Source organism: Haematobia irritans, chromosome 4 (genome assembly GCF_050003625.1).
Source record: "Haematobia irritans isolate KBUSLIRL chromosome 4, ASM5000362v1, whole genome shotgun sequence".
NCBI classification, from domain to species: domain Eukaryota; kingdom Metazoa; phylum Arthropoda; class Insecta; order Diptera; family Muscidae; genus Haematobia; species Haematobia irritans.
In genome coordinates this window covers 124,038,958-124,060,497 of record NC_134400.1, presented here as the reverse complement: position 1 = coordinate 124,060,497, position 21,540 = coordinate 124,038,958, and the positions used below count along the sequence as shown (strand labels likewise).

Genomic DNA, 21,540 nt, shown 5'->3' with positions numbered 1-21,540 from the left:
AATTGCCCTGCATGAGAGATGCATTTAAAGTAAATACTTTTTAAATAATGACCACAAGGCCAATAGCCCATTGGTTTCACAACTGGAAAATACCAAACACAGTTTGTTTTTGTCTTTACTTCAATTGTAAATTTATTTAAGCTAAATCAGACTGTTCCATTTGTAAATGCTAGGGAATCATTACAATTTAATTATAAAAGTGTTTTCCTTTAAGGACATTTTAAATAATTTCACATATTTAATTTATTTTTCATCGATGATTTGTGATGAAAATGTATGAATGTTGGATTTATTTTTTTTATGTGTATTAAATACCTGTCTTACCACTACAAATGTTTTCTCTTAGTTTTGTTTGTATGGATGATTATGAGATTTTCTTATAAAACTATTGTAAAATTTATGTGAATACTCTTAAACGCTAATGCGATGATGTTGTTGGTGGATATTGTTGTCTCATTTATGTTCTGTTATCTCAATTTATTTGTTGTTGTTGGCCCATAGTGTATTTAGTTATATATGCTAAAAGTGATTGTATCTGTAATGACCGTTGTTACATTATCTTGTAGGATATCTAAGCAGTCTCTGGTAATTCTGGCTTATCCTCGAGTTTATTGTCCTCAGGCAGAGGCTTCAGTTCAACTTTCTCGGGTTCAAGTTTTTCAGCTGGAAAATGGATATAAAAGATTTCTTAAAATTGTTTCCGGTTAAATATGACCATTTTTTGTGAAACTAGAAATTAGGGAGGGACAAGAAAAACCAACAGTAAAAATTTGATGATAAAATAATAAGATTAATTGCTTTTAGAAAATTAGAAAATTTGTTTTTTACAAAATTTTTATATTTGCAATAAAAAATAAATTTTTTATCGAAAAACACAGTCCATTTCGTTTATGTCAAGAACTGTTCTTTTCTGACTTAAAGTCTTGGTTAAGACACATTTTGAAGTTTTATAGTAATATAGTAGTATGTAATTTCGAAAATCTCTTCGGAATCTTCCGAACATTTTTTGGAATATAACATACTAAAACATGTTTTTTTTTTTTTTGCTGAAACATGTTTAGCTTGGACCTATGGTAACACAATAAAAATAATATAGTAAGAACAGGTCAGGTATTTACCCAAACAATATCGGAATATTTATCAAATTAAGGCATAATAGCAAATTAAGGCATAATAGCAAATTAAGGCATAATAGCAAACGAAATGTTTGCTGATCGCATTTAGGAGCGTAAAACAGATGCCTTTTTATCTGAAGTCAATATGTACAATATATTCTTTTAAAACACACTTAAGGCAATATCTTCTTCAAAATATTGCAATGCTTCTAATGTAAATGAAATTTAATATATGAAATACTATATATCGAATGCTTCATTCCAAAGTACGCTAAGACTAAAAACTGAATTTTATAGGAAACAAGTTCAAAGTTTTGTTTTTGAAATTTCTCAAAACCCGTATAAGATAGAAATTCCCTTATTTTCGGTCTTAAAATCACATTTGTTATAGTTTTTTTAAGTATTTACGATCTGAAAATAATGATAATAGAACATGGCTAAAAATTACTTAGATCACTTTAACCGAACAAAGCCTTTTGACCTTTTTACATTGGACATTTTTAAAACTTTAGTCACAGGCTAAGTGCAATATTAATCATAACTTTTGATGGAATTGTCCAATAAATTCGAAATTTTGACAGGATGTAATTCACGAAAATCCGAATAAAACACAACGAACTCCATCAAAACCCGCTAAGTCGACTTAGCGTACTCTGGAATGAGGGCATCGATATTGTTTAATACATATTTATTTTGTTTTAAACACACATTGACCACTCGCTTCTAACATGTCTATAAGGCGCTGGGGCACTACGAAATTCGATATTATGTTCTGAAATAAAATGAATTAAATAAAAAAAAGATTTTCTTCTCCTCATTGTGGGTCTTGAAAATGTTTCGTGCGTGAGTAGAGATTTTTATTTCTGAGCTTGCGTAAGTCCCAACAAAAATGTAAACTAATAAAAAAATTAACGGATGCCCAGAGTTTGTAGCAACCATGTTGTTGTGTTAGCTACAACACAAAATGGTTATTGTAAACATTTATTTGTTATTTTCTGTTAGATATATTTCGTTTTTGCATTAAAATGTTTTCTCAATTTTAATACTAGCATAGGCATTACTTACCCTGTGGTAATTGTGGTAAAGGTTCAATGGCTTCGCTTGGTTTCTCTGCCTTAAGACTGTCATCTGCGTCTAAAAAGCGACCAAGCTCCGCAATTTTTTCTTCTTCTTGTTTCTGTTTTTCTGGTAATGAAATTGGTTGACTTTCTATATCCGGTTTTAGGGGCAACGATTCCGGTAGTGGTGGCTCTGGTATTGGTAATGCAATTATTGGTTTACTTTCAGCCAAGTCTAGACTACGTCCTTTAATAGTTGGTATTGAAGGGGCTAGAAAAATTGGAGTTTGTATATAGTCGACAACATGTGGCACCGACGGTCCAATAACACTAGCATAATGTTGATGTTGATGTCTTGGTTCATTGGCTAAGATAGGCGTAATGGGTATTTCATATTCCACATGCTGAACCTTAGCCAATGACGATGACTCTGTGGGAGCTGCTTTCGCATCAGCCTGGGGTTTTTGTTCACCTTCAGCCTTTAATGAGCTCTGAATGCCTGCAGCATTAGCAATATTTTCGGCCCAGTTTTGTGGAGAATTTGTTGCTAAGCTATTCAGCGTATCGCAAGGACTGTTTTGGGCTGCACTTTGAATTGAGTTGGCAATGGACGATGCTAGCCCAGTTGGATTTAAAGGAGAACTATTGATGGCCTCAACAAGCAAAGATGGATTTCCTATGGCATTAATTATAGTTTCCCCAATAGTACCACCTTGTCTTGGAGACACAGATCGAGCTTCATATTGGTAAGGTGCTAGGACAGAAGACACTGATCGACTGCCTATTGCACTTGTTGGTACGTAGACAATGGTTTCCTCATGTGGAGCAACAAAACGTGTAAACGGTGATAAATGCTGTATAAATGGCGTGCCATGACCCAACGTATCGAGTTGCAATTGTGCCTGTGGTGTTACAATCACAACATGCGGTGTTATTTCTCCATGATGATGTACCGAGGCAGGCGCAGGTTTTGCCCATACCGTATGGATCGTGACCAAAGCGCTCAATAGCAAATATTTGAGCATCTAAAAAAAGAAAGATGTTTTGGAGTATATAAAGTGGCAAAACTGGCAGGAAGGAAGGACTGGAAGGACATCTCGCAAATTCAATTGGTTTCGTTACATGGAGTTTGCTTCTTAAGTCTTTTGTTTTAACAAGTTCAACATTTTCAACTTCATTTGTAGAATATCCACTATTGTTTAAAAATGTGAATTTTGTTACATATTATTATAATATTTATTCGAGCTTATTGGAAAAGTGGATTAAGGGAATTGATACTATTTAGTTTTTGAAAAGAAAATGCCAGATACTCATCTACACAAGGCCGACTATACACATGTTTCATCACTGGCTAATTTGAATTTCCATAGCCTTTAGTATAGATCTGGCGGTGGGATACGATTCATTTTGGGACTTATGTCCTAATTTCTTATTGAAATTACACAGGAGAATTATTCTTCCCAAATTGAACCATGTTTCACCAACCCTGTACATCATCTTTTCATATAACTACAATCCCTTAATCTTATTTTTTGATTTCGACTTGTTACTACACTAATGCAACAATAATTCAAAATCTATTTTTAAGGCATGGATGAAATCACCTGATTAGCGAACGCAATATTCTCTACTCGAATCTTATCAGTTACGTAATTAAATGATCTTTAGATAAATTAAAAAGCCTACCATTTGGATCGCACAATAAAACACATTTGGAAAAAGGTAGTAGTCGTTTAGTCGATTTTAACAACAAAAACAAGAAGTCGACTAGTCACATTTAGGCAAGATAAAAAGGATAAATTGTTTTGGACAAACATATCGATTAGCTGAAAACCCAATGTATCGTAGAAGAAGCAGTGAAAGTCGACATAGCATAGGTCCAATTATTCTTGCAATTCCCACTTCTTTACCATTGGAAAGAGTGCCTATTTGAGAGAAGAAGTCCAGTCTCAGCAGAATGGTGACCCAAGATATAGTGTAGAAGAAGTTTAAAAATAGCTGAGTGAGCAAACTTTTCAACTGTTCTTTGGCCATCCCAAGACCTCGATTTCAAACTGGTTGAAAATGAATGACAAATTGTGAAAACGTGGCCATATAATTCAGTGCTATGGAAATTTGGAGAATTTTGGTGACGAATGCATCTCGATTGGCAAATCATATATCTATGGTATGCATTTGTGTGACAAAACACAAATGTGCCAAACTAAGTACGAGTATATGCGATTTATTTTACTTAATTCTCATTTTTATACCCTCCACCATAGGATGGGGGTATATTAACTTTGTCATTCCGTTTGTAACACATCGAAATATTGCTCTAAGACTCCATAAAGTATATATATTCTGGGTCGTGGTGAAATTCTGAGTCGATCTGAGCATGTCCGTCCGTCCGTCTGTTGAAATCACGCTAACTTCCGAACGAAACAAGCTATTGACTTGAAACTTGGCACAAGTAGTTGTTATTGATGTAGGTCGGATAGTATTGCAAATGGGCCAAATCGGTCCGATTTGGCTTGCGGAACCTCTAAGAGAAGCAAATTTCATCCGATCCGGCTGAAATTTGGTATATGAAGTTAGTATATGGCCTCTAATGTCCATGCAAAAGTTGGTCGACATCGGTCCATAATTATATATAGCCCCCATATAAACCGATCACCAGATTTGACCTCCGAATCCTCTTGGAAGACCGAAATTCATCTGATTCAGTTGAAATTTGGTACGTGGTGTTAATATATGGCCTCAAACACCCATGCAAAAATTGGTCGAAATCGGTCAATAATTATATATAAGCCCCATATAAACCGATCCCCAGATTTGACCTCCGGAGCCCCTTGGAAGAGCAAAATTCACCCGATTCGGTTGAAATTTGGTATGTGATGTTAGTATATGGTATCCACAAACCATGCAGGAATTGGTTCATATCAGTCCATAATTATATGTATATACCCAGCAAAAACTAGGTAACCACATCTCATTACAATTGACATTACCAGGAGTAAAGCTGTCATTACACGTTGCATTACATTGCGGCGAGTTATAATGACTAACTTGTAATGACAAAAATAAATACTTCTCGGTAATTTTCGAATTGTTATTCTCACATTTTTAGGCAGTTGTCATTGGCGTAGCTAGGGGGGTGCTGGGGGGGCTATGCCCCCCCCCAGAATAGTTCTTGCCCCCCCCAGAATAATCAAAGCTACAGTTGATTTATATTTTAATTCAAGCTTGGCGATGTGTTTAATCCAATTAAGATTGTGGCAGAGAGAGTATGTTAAGCATATTTTTTAGTATTGATATTTACATTACAACTAAAAACACGTAATAAAAACACTAAAAGGAAACTTGAGACGCACATTTTCAAAAATAGTCAATTTATAACTACGTTGATTAAAATCATAAATCGTCACATGCCCAATTTACCATCTAAAATCGTCAAAATCACGAAAAATCCACAGAGTTGGCACCGCTGCTCTCGACAGTTGCTTCGTTGTATTCTGTTCTCAGAGAATTTTTAAAAACTAATCGAAGATAGTCGTTTTATAATATTCAATTTATTTTTTGCCTTCTATTTAATTTTTTATTCTTAGTATTTTTTATACACGATGAATATATTAAGTTTATGTTTTGCTTTATGATTTCTAGTCCTGTTTTAAAACACACATTTTAAATAAAATTTAAAAATCATATGTTTGTTGTCTTGAATTAAAAATAAATTACAAACAATATTTTTCAAACACATACTTAAAGCAATGCTTTTATTTTTTGTTATATTAAATAATGGTAAGTTGCTATTTGATTATTTATAGCGGTGTCGTGGAACCGGCTCCCACACACAATAAAATATTTTTTGTCTTCAACCATGAAATTAATTGATCTAATTAATTATACCCTTCACCACTACTGTGGTACAGGGTATAATAAGTTTGTGCATTTGTATATAACGCCAAGAAATAGTGGTCATAGACCCATCTTTTAGTATACCGATCGGGTAAGAATTAAAATCTGAGTCGATTTAGCGATGTCCGTCTGTCTGTCCGTCCGTCTGTCTGTATATGTAATTTTGTGCACAAAGTACAGCTCGCAATTTAAGTCCGATCGTCCTCAAATTTGGCATAGGGCCGTTTCTTGAGACAGAGACAATTGCTATTGGTTTTGGAAAAAATCGGTTCAGATTTAGATAGTGCTGCCATATATAATTATCTACGATGTGGTCATAGTTAGCGTGTTTATCAACCAATTTTCTTGAAATACCGTACATCCAAATATTTAATGAATCTCGCAAATCTTGCAAAATATCAGCCAAATCGGTTCAGATTTAGATATAGCTCCCATATATATCTTTCGTCCGATTTAGACTCATATGACCACAGAGCCCAAAATTTACTACCGATCTTCATGAAATTTTGCACAGAGGGTAGAATTGGCATTCTACCAATGCTTGGTACACTTGATTGAAATCGGTTCAAATTTAGATATAGCTCCCATATATATCTTTCGTCCGATTTGAACTTATATGGCCACAAAAGCCAGAGATTTGCCGTGAATTGCTTCAAATTTTGCACAAGGGGTACGTTTAATAGTATCGTTAAGTGTGTCAAATTTTGTTAAAATCGGTTCAGATTTAGATATAGCTCCCATATATATCTTTCGTCCGATTGAACTTATATGGCCTCAAAATCCAGGGTTTTGCCGTGATTTGCTTCAAATTTCGCACAAGGAGTACGTTTAGTAGTATAGGTAATTGTGCCAAATTTGGTTGAAATAGATTCAGATTTAGATATGGCTCCCATATATATCTCCCGTCCGATTTGCACTCATATGACCAGGGGGGCCAAAGTTATACTCCCATTTACGTGAAATTTCGCATAGATAGCAGAATTATTATTCTAACTATACATGTCAAATTTATGCAAAATCGGTTCAGATTGTATATAGCTCCCATATATACGTACACCAGAGTTGGGGAAATATGGTCGACTGTTTCATATTTTAGACCCATTTTCAATGGGATTTTCCTCCAATTGACTGGATAGTTTCCACAGAGAATACAAATATGGCCAAAATTCTCACAGTTTACACAAAATTCTGTGATGATTTCCCCATATCCTACACACTGCAATGCCAAAATTTCCACAGAACGGATGAGTTTTAAATAAGGCTCCAAGTCGCCCTACACATATCTTGGCGAGATCTAACCAATATCCTTGTAAAATCGCCACTGCTGAGTAGCAAAAATTGTAAATATTACTCTAATTGTCCTATATCTCGAATACATATGTATCGCCTGAAAAATTAAAAATCTCTTTTGTACAATTGCATTAAAATTTCTCTCGCTTCATATTTCCCATATTTTTTACTAACATTGTGTATCATCCCAGGGCGTTAGCCGATTTAAATTTTAATTCTAGAGTTTTTGTAGAAGTACAAAAAATTGTTTCCATTAAAAGTATTTGTATCTGGAAATGCAAACCTTTATATGGTAACACAAATGTTTGTCTACATAGTGGTGAAGGGTATAATATAGTCGGCTCCGCCCGACTTTAGATTTTATTTACTTGTTTTTAATTGAAATGTATTCAATCAAAAAAATGATAGTATCAATCATCAAAGCCAATTAAAAAATTAATTGATACAACTAATTTTTGTGATTGAGTTTTTTTTGTTTTTGATTGATTTTGCTGCATATTGCCTTTAACACCGCAATAAAATTGAGGATGTATAGTTTTATCAATAGGGGTAATTTATCGCTTCGGAAATTTCGACAAAATTTTGAAGGATGTCTGGGGGGCATAGGCCCCCCCAGAGAAAATTTCTAGCTCCGCCAATGGCAGTTGTAGTTAACGAATTAATAAAATAGAATAAATGATGGTACCACTAGGTATAATTATTCACATAATCGAGCACTTACATAAAAAATCAAAAAGAATATGTAATGTAAGGGTAATTCTGAAAAATTTTCCGTTAAGAATTTTTTTTCACAAATATTTCATAATAATTGTGTTTAATGACATTATCATATTATGTTTTAAATAAATGCTTTTTATACTTCATTCACATTACACTTCCAAAATGCGCTTAAACTAAATTTAAAATGCAATTTGCCTTATAAAAAAGGGGCTTAAAATCCACTTTTAGTAGATTTCGAACATTATGTGAATTGGCTATTGGATATATTATAACGTAATTCACGAATCGAGCTCCCTTAAATAACCTACATTTATTTCTATTTTAAGTGTGAAATTAATTTGAGTGTAATCTTATTTAGATTATTTGTTTATTTATACAATATTCGTTTCTATTCAAGTAGTTCACCTATAACAGCATCACTCGCCATATTTTGATCCATTGTAATCGGTGATAGAAATCAATATTTTCGAGATTTGGTTGGCTGAGACAATAAGTGGCTATTTTGCAAACTTTGGTGTATCTACGAATAAGTCATTACATATTAGGTGATAATATGATTTAAATGCACTACTTATTTTATGGCCGAAAGTATGCCTGGGGAAAAGTACTTTCCTTCTAGGACATGCGTATGTAAATGTACTCCGAAGCGATGCCAATTAATAAGTGGTTATTAATTTTTAAATAGGCTTACCTACAAGATTACCGGGTAATGAGAGTTTTTGCTGGGTAGCCCCCATATAAACCGATCCCCAGATTTGACCTCCGGTGCCTTTTGGATCATCCGATCTGGTTGAAATTTGGTACGTGGTGGTAGTATATGATATTTAACAACCATGCTAAAAGTGGTCCATATCAATCCATAATCATACATAGCCCCCATATAAACCGATCCCGAAATTTGGTTTTGGAGCCTTTTGGAGGAGCAAATTTCATCCGAGTCAATTGAAATTTGGTACATTGTGCTAGTATATGGCCGTTAACAACCATGCCTAACTAGGTCCATATCGATCTATAGTTATATATAGCCCTTAGATAAATCGATCCCCAATCACACAAAAATTGGTCCATATCAAGTTCATAATTGTATATAGCCCCCATATAAGCGACCCCCATATTTCAATTCTGGCTCTCTACGTACCGAGCAAAAGTCCATGACGATTCGTAATTATTTGTAGACTTACCTATACATAACTTTTTTGTATAATAAATACCACGTATGGACTAACTCACAATTTAGAAATTCGGCCTGGCCGAACTTAGGGCCGTAAATACTAGTTTTTTTAAATTTAACTTTTTCTTGTTTCATTCTAAGACTAAGTAAGGAAAGACTAAGGTCGGGCGGAGCCGACTATATTATATCCACACCCTCAAAAAAATCGCTTCTTTAACATATGTTCCAAACATATTTTGCAGGAAGCACATATATTATTGCATACTGCCGAAACATTAATATGTTTGTTTTATGTGAACATATTATATGTTTGGAAGCATTTTGAGCCAAAAATATTATATGCTTGGAAGAATTTCCTAACATACTCGTAATTTTCACTTCCACGAATTTTTTTAGTTATTGGCACCTTTCTCTGTAATACAAATAATGTTGAAGAAATTATTCACTTTTATAGATTTTTTAAATTTTACCTTTCGCCTGCACGGAGAATCGAACCGAGGACCATACAGTTTGTAAGCCAACACACTATCCACTGGGCTACGTAGCTGTTATAGTCACCAGTAGATAATTATCGTTTTAAGTTACATTTATATAGCATAGTTTGCAGCGCCCACGAGCCTATGCAAACATAACATTATTTAACAGAAACATACATTTGTTTGCCACGTGGAGCAGTGGTTAGCATGTCTGCCTTGCATGCAAAGGGTCGTGGGTTCAATCCCTGCTCCGACCGAACATTTTTTTTTTGTTTTTTTTTTTAATTTACACATTTATATTTACACTATATTAATTTTTTTTAAATGAAACTTCGAAATGTGCGTTATTAAAGATTTATAGTCAGTAACAGTGCTTGATATAAACGAAATTGACTGATTTTTGGATAAAATATTATTTTTTATTGCAAAAATAACAATCTTGTAATAAAAAACTGTTTTTGTACAAAACTTTAAAATTTGGAAGGAATTCAAAAACTAACAAAAGAAGAACGTGGAGTCGAGTATAAACATACATACATAATTTTATAATATAAACATAAATTTATTTAGGAGTGAACAGTTTTTTACTAGCATTTAACACCATCGCTCTAAAATTCCTTTTATTTTTCTTTAATAATTCATTTTAAAGAAAATAAACTTTTTAAATTGTTTTAGCTGTAAAACTCGAACTTAATGCCCGCTTTTATATTTGATGGTGTCCGTCAACTCCTCGTGGACTACTTTTTAATAAAGAGGAACTAAAGTTTGTTTTTTTACATTTTACTGTGTAATTTTTCACTATTTCCTCCTTATTTCATTTTACTGTCCCAACTCTAAAAAGAGTATAGTGCCCTTTCGTTATTTTTATGAAGACCCCTGATTTCTTTTAACGAACCAAGAAAAAAATTGTGCCCATAATGCCAAAATGATAAACAAAACACATGTCCACACATACATAAAATGCTGCTCTCAAGGCGAAAACATAAGCTGTTTGTTTTTCAAATGTCTATTCTCTTGGTTCAGAATGTTTATTCTCTTTATTCAAATTAAATAATATTTAGACTTAAACATATCAAATTTTTGGCCTTATCATAAAACAGTTTTCCGAAACAACATACAAGCGGTTTCACAGAAATTGTTCTCTTTTGACTCTTTTGCTGTGTTATATTGATATCTTTCGTCAACTCTCCCGGTTTCCATCTCTATTTCTCTCTATACTCTCTCTGTCGCTTTGAATAAAATATCACAACATATGTATGTTTAGTCGAAATTTGTAAATTTATATATGTTTGTATTCACACATATGATTTTTATGAAACATTCATGCCCCAAACATAATATATTCTAACATATTAACATAGATGTCCCAAACATTTAGTGTTAGTTCAGGAACATTACATGTTCGCACTTAAATATATTGTGGTTTAAAATCGTGCCCGAAACACATTTTGTTTATATCGGAACATATGAAAAACATATTTTTCTAACAGTGCAGCACCACATTTTAGATCTACATTTCGATACCATCTCAAATTCTTCAATATAAATAAACTAACGATGAAAGTCAATTCTAACTATCGTTAAGTGAATCTATTTCTAGACAATAGTTCGTCTCCGAAACCTGTGCTCGTGTGCTGTTCTATACACGGACGAAAAAGACTGTTTTTCATATGTTTGGTTGTAAAAATTATGTGTTTGGAACACAAATTTTTAAACACAATATTTTTGAGTGCAAGCATATAATGTTCATAAACTAGCATAACATGTTTGCGACATATATGTTAATATGTTAGAACATATTATGTTTGGGACATAAGATGTTTGTAAATATAATATGCTTAGATGCAAACATATATTAATTTAGAAATAGCCAATAAACATATATGTGTTTAGAAAGAGAGGCCTAGAGAGTATGCTGCAAGTAAAATAAAGGAAGTAACCAATTGGCGCCTTAAAAATATATCCACACAAAGAAAATTTGATTAAAATTTTTTTCTACCAGCGCATGCCCTAAGCTGAAATATAATATGTTTGAACAATAGAAACAATAATTTGTTTCGACCAATCCTGGGGGGGGGGGGGTCGTATGGTGCATGAAAAAAAAAGTTTTGGTGTTCTCAAATTGTCTTCGAATATGCTACAAAACTGGGGGTGACCCCATCAACTTTTTTTCGTGACCCTATCTAGTGGATAGTGTGTTTAGTTAGAAAACCGATCGTACGCGGTTTGATACTCCGTTCGAACAAAAGGTAAAATTGTATAAAATGATAAATATAAAATCTAATAAATGATTCTAAAGGATTTGTATTACAGAAGAGTAAGTGGTTTGTACTATATATAATATGACTTGTAGAAATGGGGATGTAATAACTCAAATTGAGATCTCCTTGATCCAAGTCACCAGATGGTCTAGGAAATCCAGAACATTAATTTCTTTCGTTTTTAAAAAATATATTATTTAGTTAATTTTTTACTTCTGAACAGTTAAATTTGAACTTGACAAAAGTTAAAACAAATTACTAACTTATAGGAAAATGTTGAATTTACTATGGGTACATGCTTCTTTAGTACTATGTTAACACTGGTTAGTTAAAAATAACTCGCTAATGGGTTCACTCTTTTCTGACTGTATATCTAGAATATTATTTCTACTCCCTGCGCCAAATTTTCCGTAAATCGGAGCAAAACTTTGGCCCCTGTAGTCATATGAGTGAAAAACTGGCGAAATCTAAATATGAACCGATTTCAACAAAAATTGACATGCATAGCAAGAATGAAATTACAAAAATAAGAAAAGCATTTAGTTGCAAAATACGTTTTCTAAATTATTATTATTTTTCTCAAATACCGTCCTTATTTTGCCGAAAAAAAGTTCTTTCCTAGAGATCATAACGTTTTATAAAATATTTTCTTTTAATTCGTAAGAAAAACGCATTTTTAATATAAAGTCATTGAAAAGTTTATCGACTTTTGGTCAAGTGTTTTTATTAGAGGAGTCTGTCTTCTATGGTAAGGTGATTTCAGTGTGATTTCTGTGAAAATATTACATGGTCACCATATCATATTATATGGCTCTTCAAATATTATCTTGATGCTTTTCTTATCTGCATGTTCAGGGTAAAGAACAATGGTTTTTCTGCATGACAAATTCAACAGCCGTCTTATCTCATTTGACTTGACACTAATGAACTTCTTCCCTGTATATTGGAAAAAAGTTATAAGTTGATAGGTCCGCAATAAGTCAATAAGGCATAGAACCTTAATTATACCTCAGCGTTTATTCTATACAGTATGGTTCATTTTTATACCCACCACCATAGAATGGTGACGGGGGTATAATAAGTTTGTCATTCCGTTTGTAACACATCGAAATATCGATTTCCGACTATATAAAGTATATATATTCTTGATCAGGGAGAAATTCTAAGACGATATAACGATGTCCGTCTGTCCGTCTGTCTGTCTGTCTGTTGTAATCACGCTACAGTCTTCAATAATGAAGCAATCGTGCTGAAATTTTGCACAAACTCGTCTTTTGTCTGCAGGCAGGTCAAGTTCGAAGATGGACTACATCGGTCCAGGTTTTGATATAGTCCCCATATAAACCGACCTCCCGATTTGGGGTCTTGGGCTTATAGAAATCGTAGTTTTTATCCAATTTGCCTGAAATTTGAAATCTAGAGGTATTTTATGACCATAAAGAGGTGTGCCAAAAATGGTGAGTATCCGTCCATGTTTTGGTATAGGCCCCATATAGACCGATCTCCCGATTTTACTTCTTGGGCTTATAGAAACCGCAGTTTTTATTCAATTTACTTGAAATTGGAAATCTAGAGGTATTGTAGGACCACAAATACGTGTGCCAAAAATTGTGAGTATCGGTCCATATTTTGGTATAGCCCCCATATAGACCTATCTCCCGATTTTATTTATTGGGCTTATAGAAATCGTAGTTTTTATCCAATTTGCCTGAAATTTGAAATCTAGAGGTATTGTAGGACCACAAATACGTGTGCCAAAAATTGTATCGGCCCATGTTTGGTATGGTCCCCATATAAAACGACCTCCCGATGTGGGGTCTTGGGCTTATAGAAATCGTAGTTTTTATCCAATTTGTCCAAAATTAGAAATCTAGAGGTATTTTAGGACCATAAAGAGGTGTGCCGAAAATGGTGAGTATCGGTCCATATTTTGGTATAGCCCCCATATAGACCGATTTCCCGATTTTACTTCTTGGGCTTCTAGAATACGTAGTTTATATACAATTTGCCTGAAATTGGAAATTTATAGGTATTTTAGGACTATAAAGAGGTGTGCCGCAAATGGTGAGTATCGGTCCATGTTTTGGTATAACCCCCATATAGACCGATATCCCGATTTTACTTCTTGGGCTTCTAGAATCTGAAGTGTTTATCCAATTTGCCTGAAATTGGAAATCTAGAGGTATTTTCGGGCCATAAAGAAGTGTGCCGAAAACGGTGAGTATCGTTCCATATTTTAGTATAGCCCCCATAAGAAAGATCTCCCAATTTAACTCCTTGGGTTTGTAGAAACCGTAGTTTTTATCCGATTTGCCTGAAATTGTAAATATTCTGGTATTTTAGACTTACAAAAACGTGTATCGGATTAAGTTTCTATCGGTCCATTTGGTAATGCCTCCATATAGACCGACTTCACTTCTTGAGGATGTAGAAGGCGCACTGATCATGAAAATTGCTTGAAACTCAATGTAAAATTTCCAAATTTTACTTCTCGGGTGAAAATCTAAAGATTTAAGATTTCAAATCAAGACGTTATTTTATAATTTTCTTGCACACTTACAAGAGATGTTAATGATTCCTCTAAAACTCAAACAAAAATGGTTCTTATAAATCCAGAATCTGATATAGTCCTCATAGGTGAAATCTTTAAATTTATCTTCGGGAAGTGTCCCCAAGTCCTCAAGCCCTCCTGAAATTTCAAAGGAAACCCTAATATTTGGTTCATGGTGGTGGGTATTTAAGTTTCGGCCCGGCCGAACTTACTGCTGTATATACTTGTTCATTTTATCATAAGTATTTGTTGACAATTTTTTTATCTATAAAATCCATTTTACCCTATCTATGAAAATCAAGGTAATCACATTAAAATGTCAACAATATCAACTTTAAAGTGTGTGTTTTTTTTATTGTCATATTTGCTTAAATTAGGCATACACATATGTGGAACTGTATCTTAATTTCAAATAAGTCAATATTTATCAATTTATTATTTATATTATTGCATATTGTGTGTAATATATAGGACAGATTATGACTTGTCGATTGTGGTGTATTTCTAGAGAACTTTACTAAACTCTGATCAGGACTTTAGTGACAAAACCATGCTTACAAACAACGAAAATTTCCTTAAAATTTAATGAAATTTAACGAAACGTTTCGTTTATTAACATAAAATAAATAACGACAACTTTCGTTGTATGCATAAGCCTAGGAAGGCCTCTGGGGAGGGGGCTTAGACTAGAGGTGTGCGCGTGAGGGAGTTTTCACGCACGCTCACGCACGCCCACAAATTCAAAATGTCATTCACGCACGATCACGCACGCCTGTTTTAGAATTGCTCACACTCACGCACGCTCACGAATGAATTCGTAACATTCACGCACGATCACGCACGCCCGTTTTTGAATTGCTCACACTCACGCACGCTCACGAATGAATTCGTAACATTCACGCACGATCACGCACGCCCGTTTTGGAATTGCTCACACTCACGCACGCTCACGAATGAATTCGTAACATTCACGCACGAAGGTTTTTATTGATTCACGCTCACTCACGTTCACGAACCAAAATCCTGCAAAGATAAACACTCACGATTGCAGAATAGTGACTACCGCACGCTCACGACGGGATATATCAACTCACGCACGTTCACGAACAACAAACTTATTCACGCACACTCACGATTCGAAAAAAAACTATTCACGCACGTTCACGAACAACGAAACATACTTCCACACACTCACGATTCATAAAAAAAAACTATTCACGCACGCTTACGATGTAAAATGCAACTCACGCACGTTCACGACTATTATACTTACAAAACAAACGAAAAAATGTAATTCACGAATGAGTACGAACTTAAAAACTTACTCTCGCTCGTGATACAAATGAGCTACCCACACAAATTCGCCAAAATATTTCTAATTAAAAATCTGAAGTTGAAAACGTACTCAATTAAAAAATTAACAGATACAATTAACATTTTAATCAAATCAAAATATAAATTCAATTAAAATTTGGATTGATTTTGGCCGAAAACCTTAATTAATTTTTAATTGAGGCAATCAATGATTTATAGTGTTATTGTTTACTTATTTTATTTTTTATTATATTATAATTACATATATTATAATTATACTATATAGAATTATTTTTTTTACATCTAAGCCAAAATTTAATGAACCAATGAAACCAATTATTTCCGAAAATTATTAATTTGTTATTTGGAAGTATGTTTTCAATTTAAAAATGTAAAAATGTTCAATCATTATTATACCCTTCACCACTACTGTGGTACAGGGTATAATAAGTTTGTGCATTTGTATGTAACACCAAGAAGGAAAAGTCTGAGACCCATCGTTTAGAATACCGATCGTCTTAGAATTAAATTCTGAGTCGATTTAGCGATGTCCGTCTGTCTGTCCGTCTGTCTGTCTGTTGGTGTATTTTTGTGTACAAAGTACAGCTCGCAGTTTTCGTCCGATTGTCCTAAAATTTGGTATAGGGTCCTGTTTCGGCTCAAAGACGATCCCTATTGATTTTGACGATCCCTATTGATCGGTTCAGATTTAGATATAGCTGCCATATATATTTTTCACCGATCTGGTCATAATTGGCGTGTATATCAACCGATGTTCCTCAAATTCCGTACATCCGAATATTTTATGAGTCTCGAAAAACTTGCCAAATATCAGCCAAATCGGTTCAGATTTAGATATAGCTCCCATATATAGCTTTCGCCCGATTTACACTTATTTTCCCACAGAGGCCAATTTTTTGCTCCGATTTAGTTGAAATTTTGCATAGGGAGTAGAATTAGCATTGTAACTATGCGTGCCAACTTTGGTTGAAATCGGTTCACATTTAGATATAGCTCCCATATATAGCTTTCGCCCGATATGAACTTATATGGCCCCAGAAGCCAGAGTTTTACCCCACTTTGCTTAACATTTTGCACAAGAAGAACGTGAATTTCATCGTGAGCGTGAATTTTTCGTGAATGTGAGTTTCTTCGTGAGCGTGAATTTTCTCGTGAGCGTGAATTTTTCGTGAACGTGAATTATTTCGTGAACGTGAATGTGAATTTCTTCGTGAACGTGAATTTCTTCGTGAGCGTGAATTTTGTCGTGAGCGTGAATTGTTCGTGAATGTGAATTTTTTCGTGAACGTGAATTTTGTCGTGAGCGTGATTTTGAAAAAAATTTACTCACGCACATTCACGAACAGAATTTGATGTTCACGCACGATCACGCACGACACATTCTTGTTCAGTCCCATTCACGCACATTCACGTGATTTGGTCAAAATTTCATTCACGAATCACGTGACTCACGCGTGAATCACGCGTGTCACGAAAATTTCGTGTCACGCGCACACCTCTAGCTTAGACCCCCCCCCCCCCAGAAAAATTTTAGCCCTCCCCCCCAGAATTTGAAAACCTATTTACGATTTGTTATTGCTTTTATATAATATTAAACAAGTAAATAAAACCGCACAAAGTTCCAATAAAGAATTGCATATCTTTAGCACAAAGTTCCGCTAAAGAATTTTCATTTCAATTGCCGATGGCAATATAAAGCTTTATTTTTATATAAGTGAATTATTTATTATAAGTTAATGTTTGAAGTCTGATATTTATGAAATAAAACTTTGGTTGAACTTATGATTTAAGTTCCTAAATTTATGTTTAGTTTAATAACTTAAGCACCTTTATTGATTTGTTTAGCCAGAGTTTTAGTCGATTTAATTAAAACAAGTATATACGGCCGCAAGTTCGGCCAGGCCGAATCTTATGAACCCACCACCATGGATTGCGTAGAAACTTCTACGAAAGACTATCATCCACAATAGAATTACTTGGGTTGTGGTATCTTAAAACTTCTTAACATCGTTTTCTAAATTGTGATTTAGTCCATACATGGTTTATATTAGACAAAAAAGTTATGTATAGTTAAGTCTACAAATAATTACGAATCGATATGGACTTTTTGTACGTAGAGAGCCAGAATTGAAATATGGGGGTCGCTTATATGGGGGCTATATACAATTATGAACTTGATATGGACCAATTTTTGTGTGATTGGGGATCGATTTATCTGAGGGCTATATATAACTATAGACCGATATGGACCTAGTTAAGCATGGTTGTTAACGATCATATACTAGCACAATGTACCAAATTTCAACGCACTCGGATGAAATTTGCTCCTCCAAGAGGTTCCAAAACCAAATCTCGGGATCGGTGTATGTACGATTATGGACTGATATGGACCACTTTTGGCATGGTTGTTAAATATCATATACTACCACCACGTACCAAATTTCAAGCAGATCGGATGAATTTTGCTTCTACAAAGGCACCGGAGGTCAAATCTGGGGATCGGTTTATATGGGAGCTATATATAATTATGGACTGATAGGAACCAATTCCTGCATGGTTGTTGGATACCATATACTAACATCACGTACCAAATTCCAACCGAATGGGAAGAATTTTGCTCTTCCAAGGGGCTCTGGAGGTCAAATCTGGGAATCGGTTTATATGGGGCCTATATATAATAATGGACCGATAACGACCAATTTTTGCATGGGAGTTTGAGGCCATATATTAACACCACGTACCAAATTTCAACTGAATCAGATGAATTATGGTCTTCCAAGAGGTTCCGGAGGTCAAATCTGGTGATCGGTTTATATGGGGGCTATATATAATTATGAACCGATGTGGACCAATTTTTGCATGGTTGTTAGAGACCATATACTAACATCACGTACCAAATTTCAGCCGGATCGGATGAAATTTGCTTCTCTTAGAGGCCTCGCAAGCCAAATCGGGGGATCTGTTTATATGGGGGCTATATATAATTATGGACCTATGTGGACCAGTTTTTGCATGGTTGTTAGAGACCATTTACTTACACCATGTACCAAATTTCAGACGGATCGGATGAAATTTGCTTCTCTTAGAGGCCTCGCAAGCCAAATCGGGGGATCGGTTTATATGGGGGCTATATATAATTATGGACCGATGTCGACCAATTTTTGCATGGGTGTTAGACACCATATACTAACACCATGTACCATATTTCAACCGGATCGGATGAAATTTGCTTCTCTTAGAGGCTTCGCAAGCCAAATCGGGGGATCGGTTTATATGGGGGCTATATATAATTATGGACCGATGTCGACCAATTTTTGCATGGTTGTTAGAGACCATATACTAAGACCATGTACCAAATTTCAGACGGATCGGATGAAATTTGCTTCTCTTAGAGGCCTCGCAAGCCAAATCGGGGGATCGGTTTATATGGGGGCTATATATAATTATGGACCGATGTCGACCAATTTTTGCATGGTTGTTAGAGACCATATACTAACACCATGTACCAAATTTCAGACAGATCGGATGAAATTTGCTTCTCTTAGGGGCCTCGCAAGCCAAATCGGGGGATCGGTTTATATGGGGGCTATATATAATTATGGACCGATGTGGACCAATTTTTGCATGGTTGTTAGAGACCATATACTAACACCATGTACCAAATTTCAGCCGGATCGGATGAAATTTGCTTCTCTTAGAGGCCTCGCAAGCCAAATTTTGGGGTCCGTTTATATGGGGGCTATACGTAAAAGTGGACCGATATGGCCCATTTGCAATACCATCTGACCTACATCAATAACAACTACTTGTGCCAAGTTTGAAGTCGATAGCTTGTTTCGTTCGGAAATTAGCGTGATTTCAACAGACGGACGGACGGACATGCTCAGATCGACTCAGAATTTCACCACGACCCAGAATATATATACTTTATGGGGTCTTAGAGCAATATTTCGATGTGTTACAAACGGAATGACAAAGTTAATATACCCCCCATCCTATGGTGGTGGGTATAAAAATTGTAATTGATATTAAAACTTTTCTTTTATAAATGAATATCTTAATAACGGTGCAAAAAAACCAGAATCGCCAAAAAAGTTATGAAACTGTTCTTTATGTGACCGGAAGTGATGCAAAATTGGCGCAGAAGCGATGAAGTTAAGATGGACATGTCATAGGACGGATGCCCATCATTTCAACAACCGTTGCACAAAATTTGCATCACTTCTTAAGGTGTGATCCGAATTCAGTGTTTTGAATGTGAATTAAAAAATTCATATTGATATTTTCTCAAATAAATAATGGGAAATGGGAACGTATGACCTAAAATATTTTTAAAACTTCGCAATTTTTCTAGAATGGAAGTAGATGTTTTTCGACATCATTTAAATAATTTTTGTCATTTTATTAATTCTTACTTTTTTATCCTATTTGAAACAAAAAATACCCATTAAGAATATAAAAATTGGGTTAAAATAATGAACTTCTTTGTGAGGACATTTTTGGAAGTGCTTTTAAAGTTATGTCTTTATAACAACTCCCAATTTTTTTGCTGGGAAAAAGTGTGGAACTACTTTTAGTTGCTTTATTATAAATTAGCTGTCTAGTTATGATAAAGTCTGATTTTTATTTAGTTTTATAAAATAAAACAGTAATTGAACCTAAAACTTCAGTCCATTAATTTTTAGCTAGGGGGGGGCTATAGGAAAATTGTCTAGCTACGCTAATGGTTATATGAAAGGATTTTGTTTCGTTGGCTCAATTTTAATGGCACATTTCGTTAACATTACGCAGTTTTTTTATTCAACATGTGAACAGACAGGGCATGGTACTGCTTTTTTGGCACTGACTCCGCTTTTGTATATTGTTTCCTTCTGGACATCAAAAACTCGAAAAATAATTTCAAAGAAATTCCAATCTTATTAAAAATTATATATTATAGATTTTGGGTAGTCGCTCGACAAGTTTTTCTTTAGCTATTGACGCTTTATTTAAATAAAGGTTCAACTCGTATTAGTTTTATTGGAAAATGGTAAACTTTCCCATATTCAGTAGACCCATATTCGTTTTTCCAAATATTTAGTGCAGTGTAGCTAGCCCGTAGAATGTACATATTGTTCGAAATAAGAACCGACAAAAAAATCAAAAATCAAACATATCTGAGTTTTTCGCCGTCAACGTACATGCAACACAATGGAAATTGTTCATTTATTTGACCTTTTGAAACGAAAGACTTAAGACACAAACTTCAATTTCACAAACTTTCTTACCTTAAAACACTTAAAATGTATTCAGTCTTTTTACAATTTTTATTCTCGAACTTTTCCTATACAATACTATTCAATGCACTAAAATAGTTCTTTTTCTTAGCAAATGGAAATTACACTTAACTTGGTGGACAATTAAAGGAAACTGTTGGTCATGTACTCTACAAGTGAACCTTTTTATACCCAACCAAGAGCAGATCATGAAGCAACTTAGCTGCTTCGTAAGATTCTTCACAGCTGCCACAAGAATATATATTAAAACAAGTAAGAAAGTCTAAAGTCGGGCGGGGCCGACTATATTATACCCTGCACCACTTTGTAGATCTAAATTTTCGATACCATATCACATCCGTCAAATGTGTTGGGGGCTATATAAAGGTTTGTCCCAAATACATACATTTA

At 34.5% G+C, this 21,540-nt stretch overlaps 1 protein-coding gene across 1 annotated transcript; it reads right to left on the bottom strand.

Annotated features, from left to right (window-relative positions):
• Positions 1–346: 346 nt before the first annotated feature.
• LOC142234404 (uncharacterized) lies at positions 347–21,297 on the bottom strand. Its single transcript, XM_075305530.1, has 3 exons — positions 21,142–21,297; positions 2,181–3,198; positions 347–663 (listed from the first exon to the last, which is right to left on the bottom strand). Exons 2-3 carry the CDS (start codon positions 3,196–3,198, stop codon positions 572–574), a joined length of 1,110 nt encoding a protein of 369 aa, XP_075161645.1. The 5' UTR covers positions 21,142–21,297; the 3' UTR covers positions 347–571.
• Positions 21,298–21,540: the final 243 nt, after the last annotated feature.

Coding starts and splice junctions, on each gene's coding strand:
- LOC142234404 (XM_075305530.1), bottom strand. CDS start 3,198: ATGCTCAAATATTTGCTATTGAGCGCTTTGGTCACGATCCATACGGTA. Junction 664..2,180: donor TTTACCACAATTACCACAGG/GTAAGTAATGCC, acceptor TCCATTTTCCAG/CTGAAAAACTTGAACCCGAG.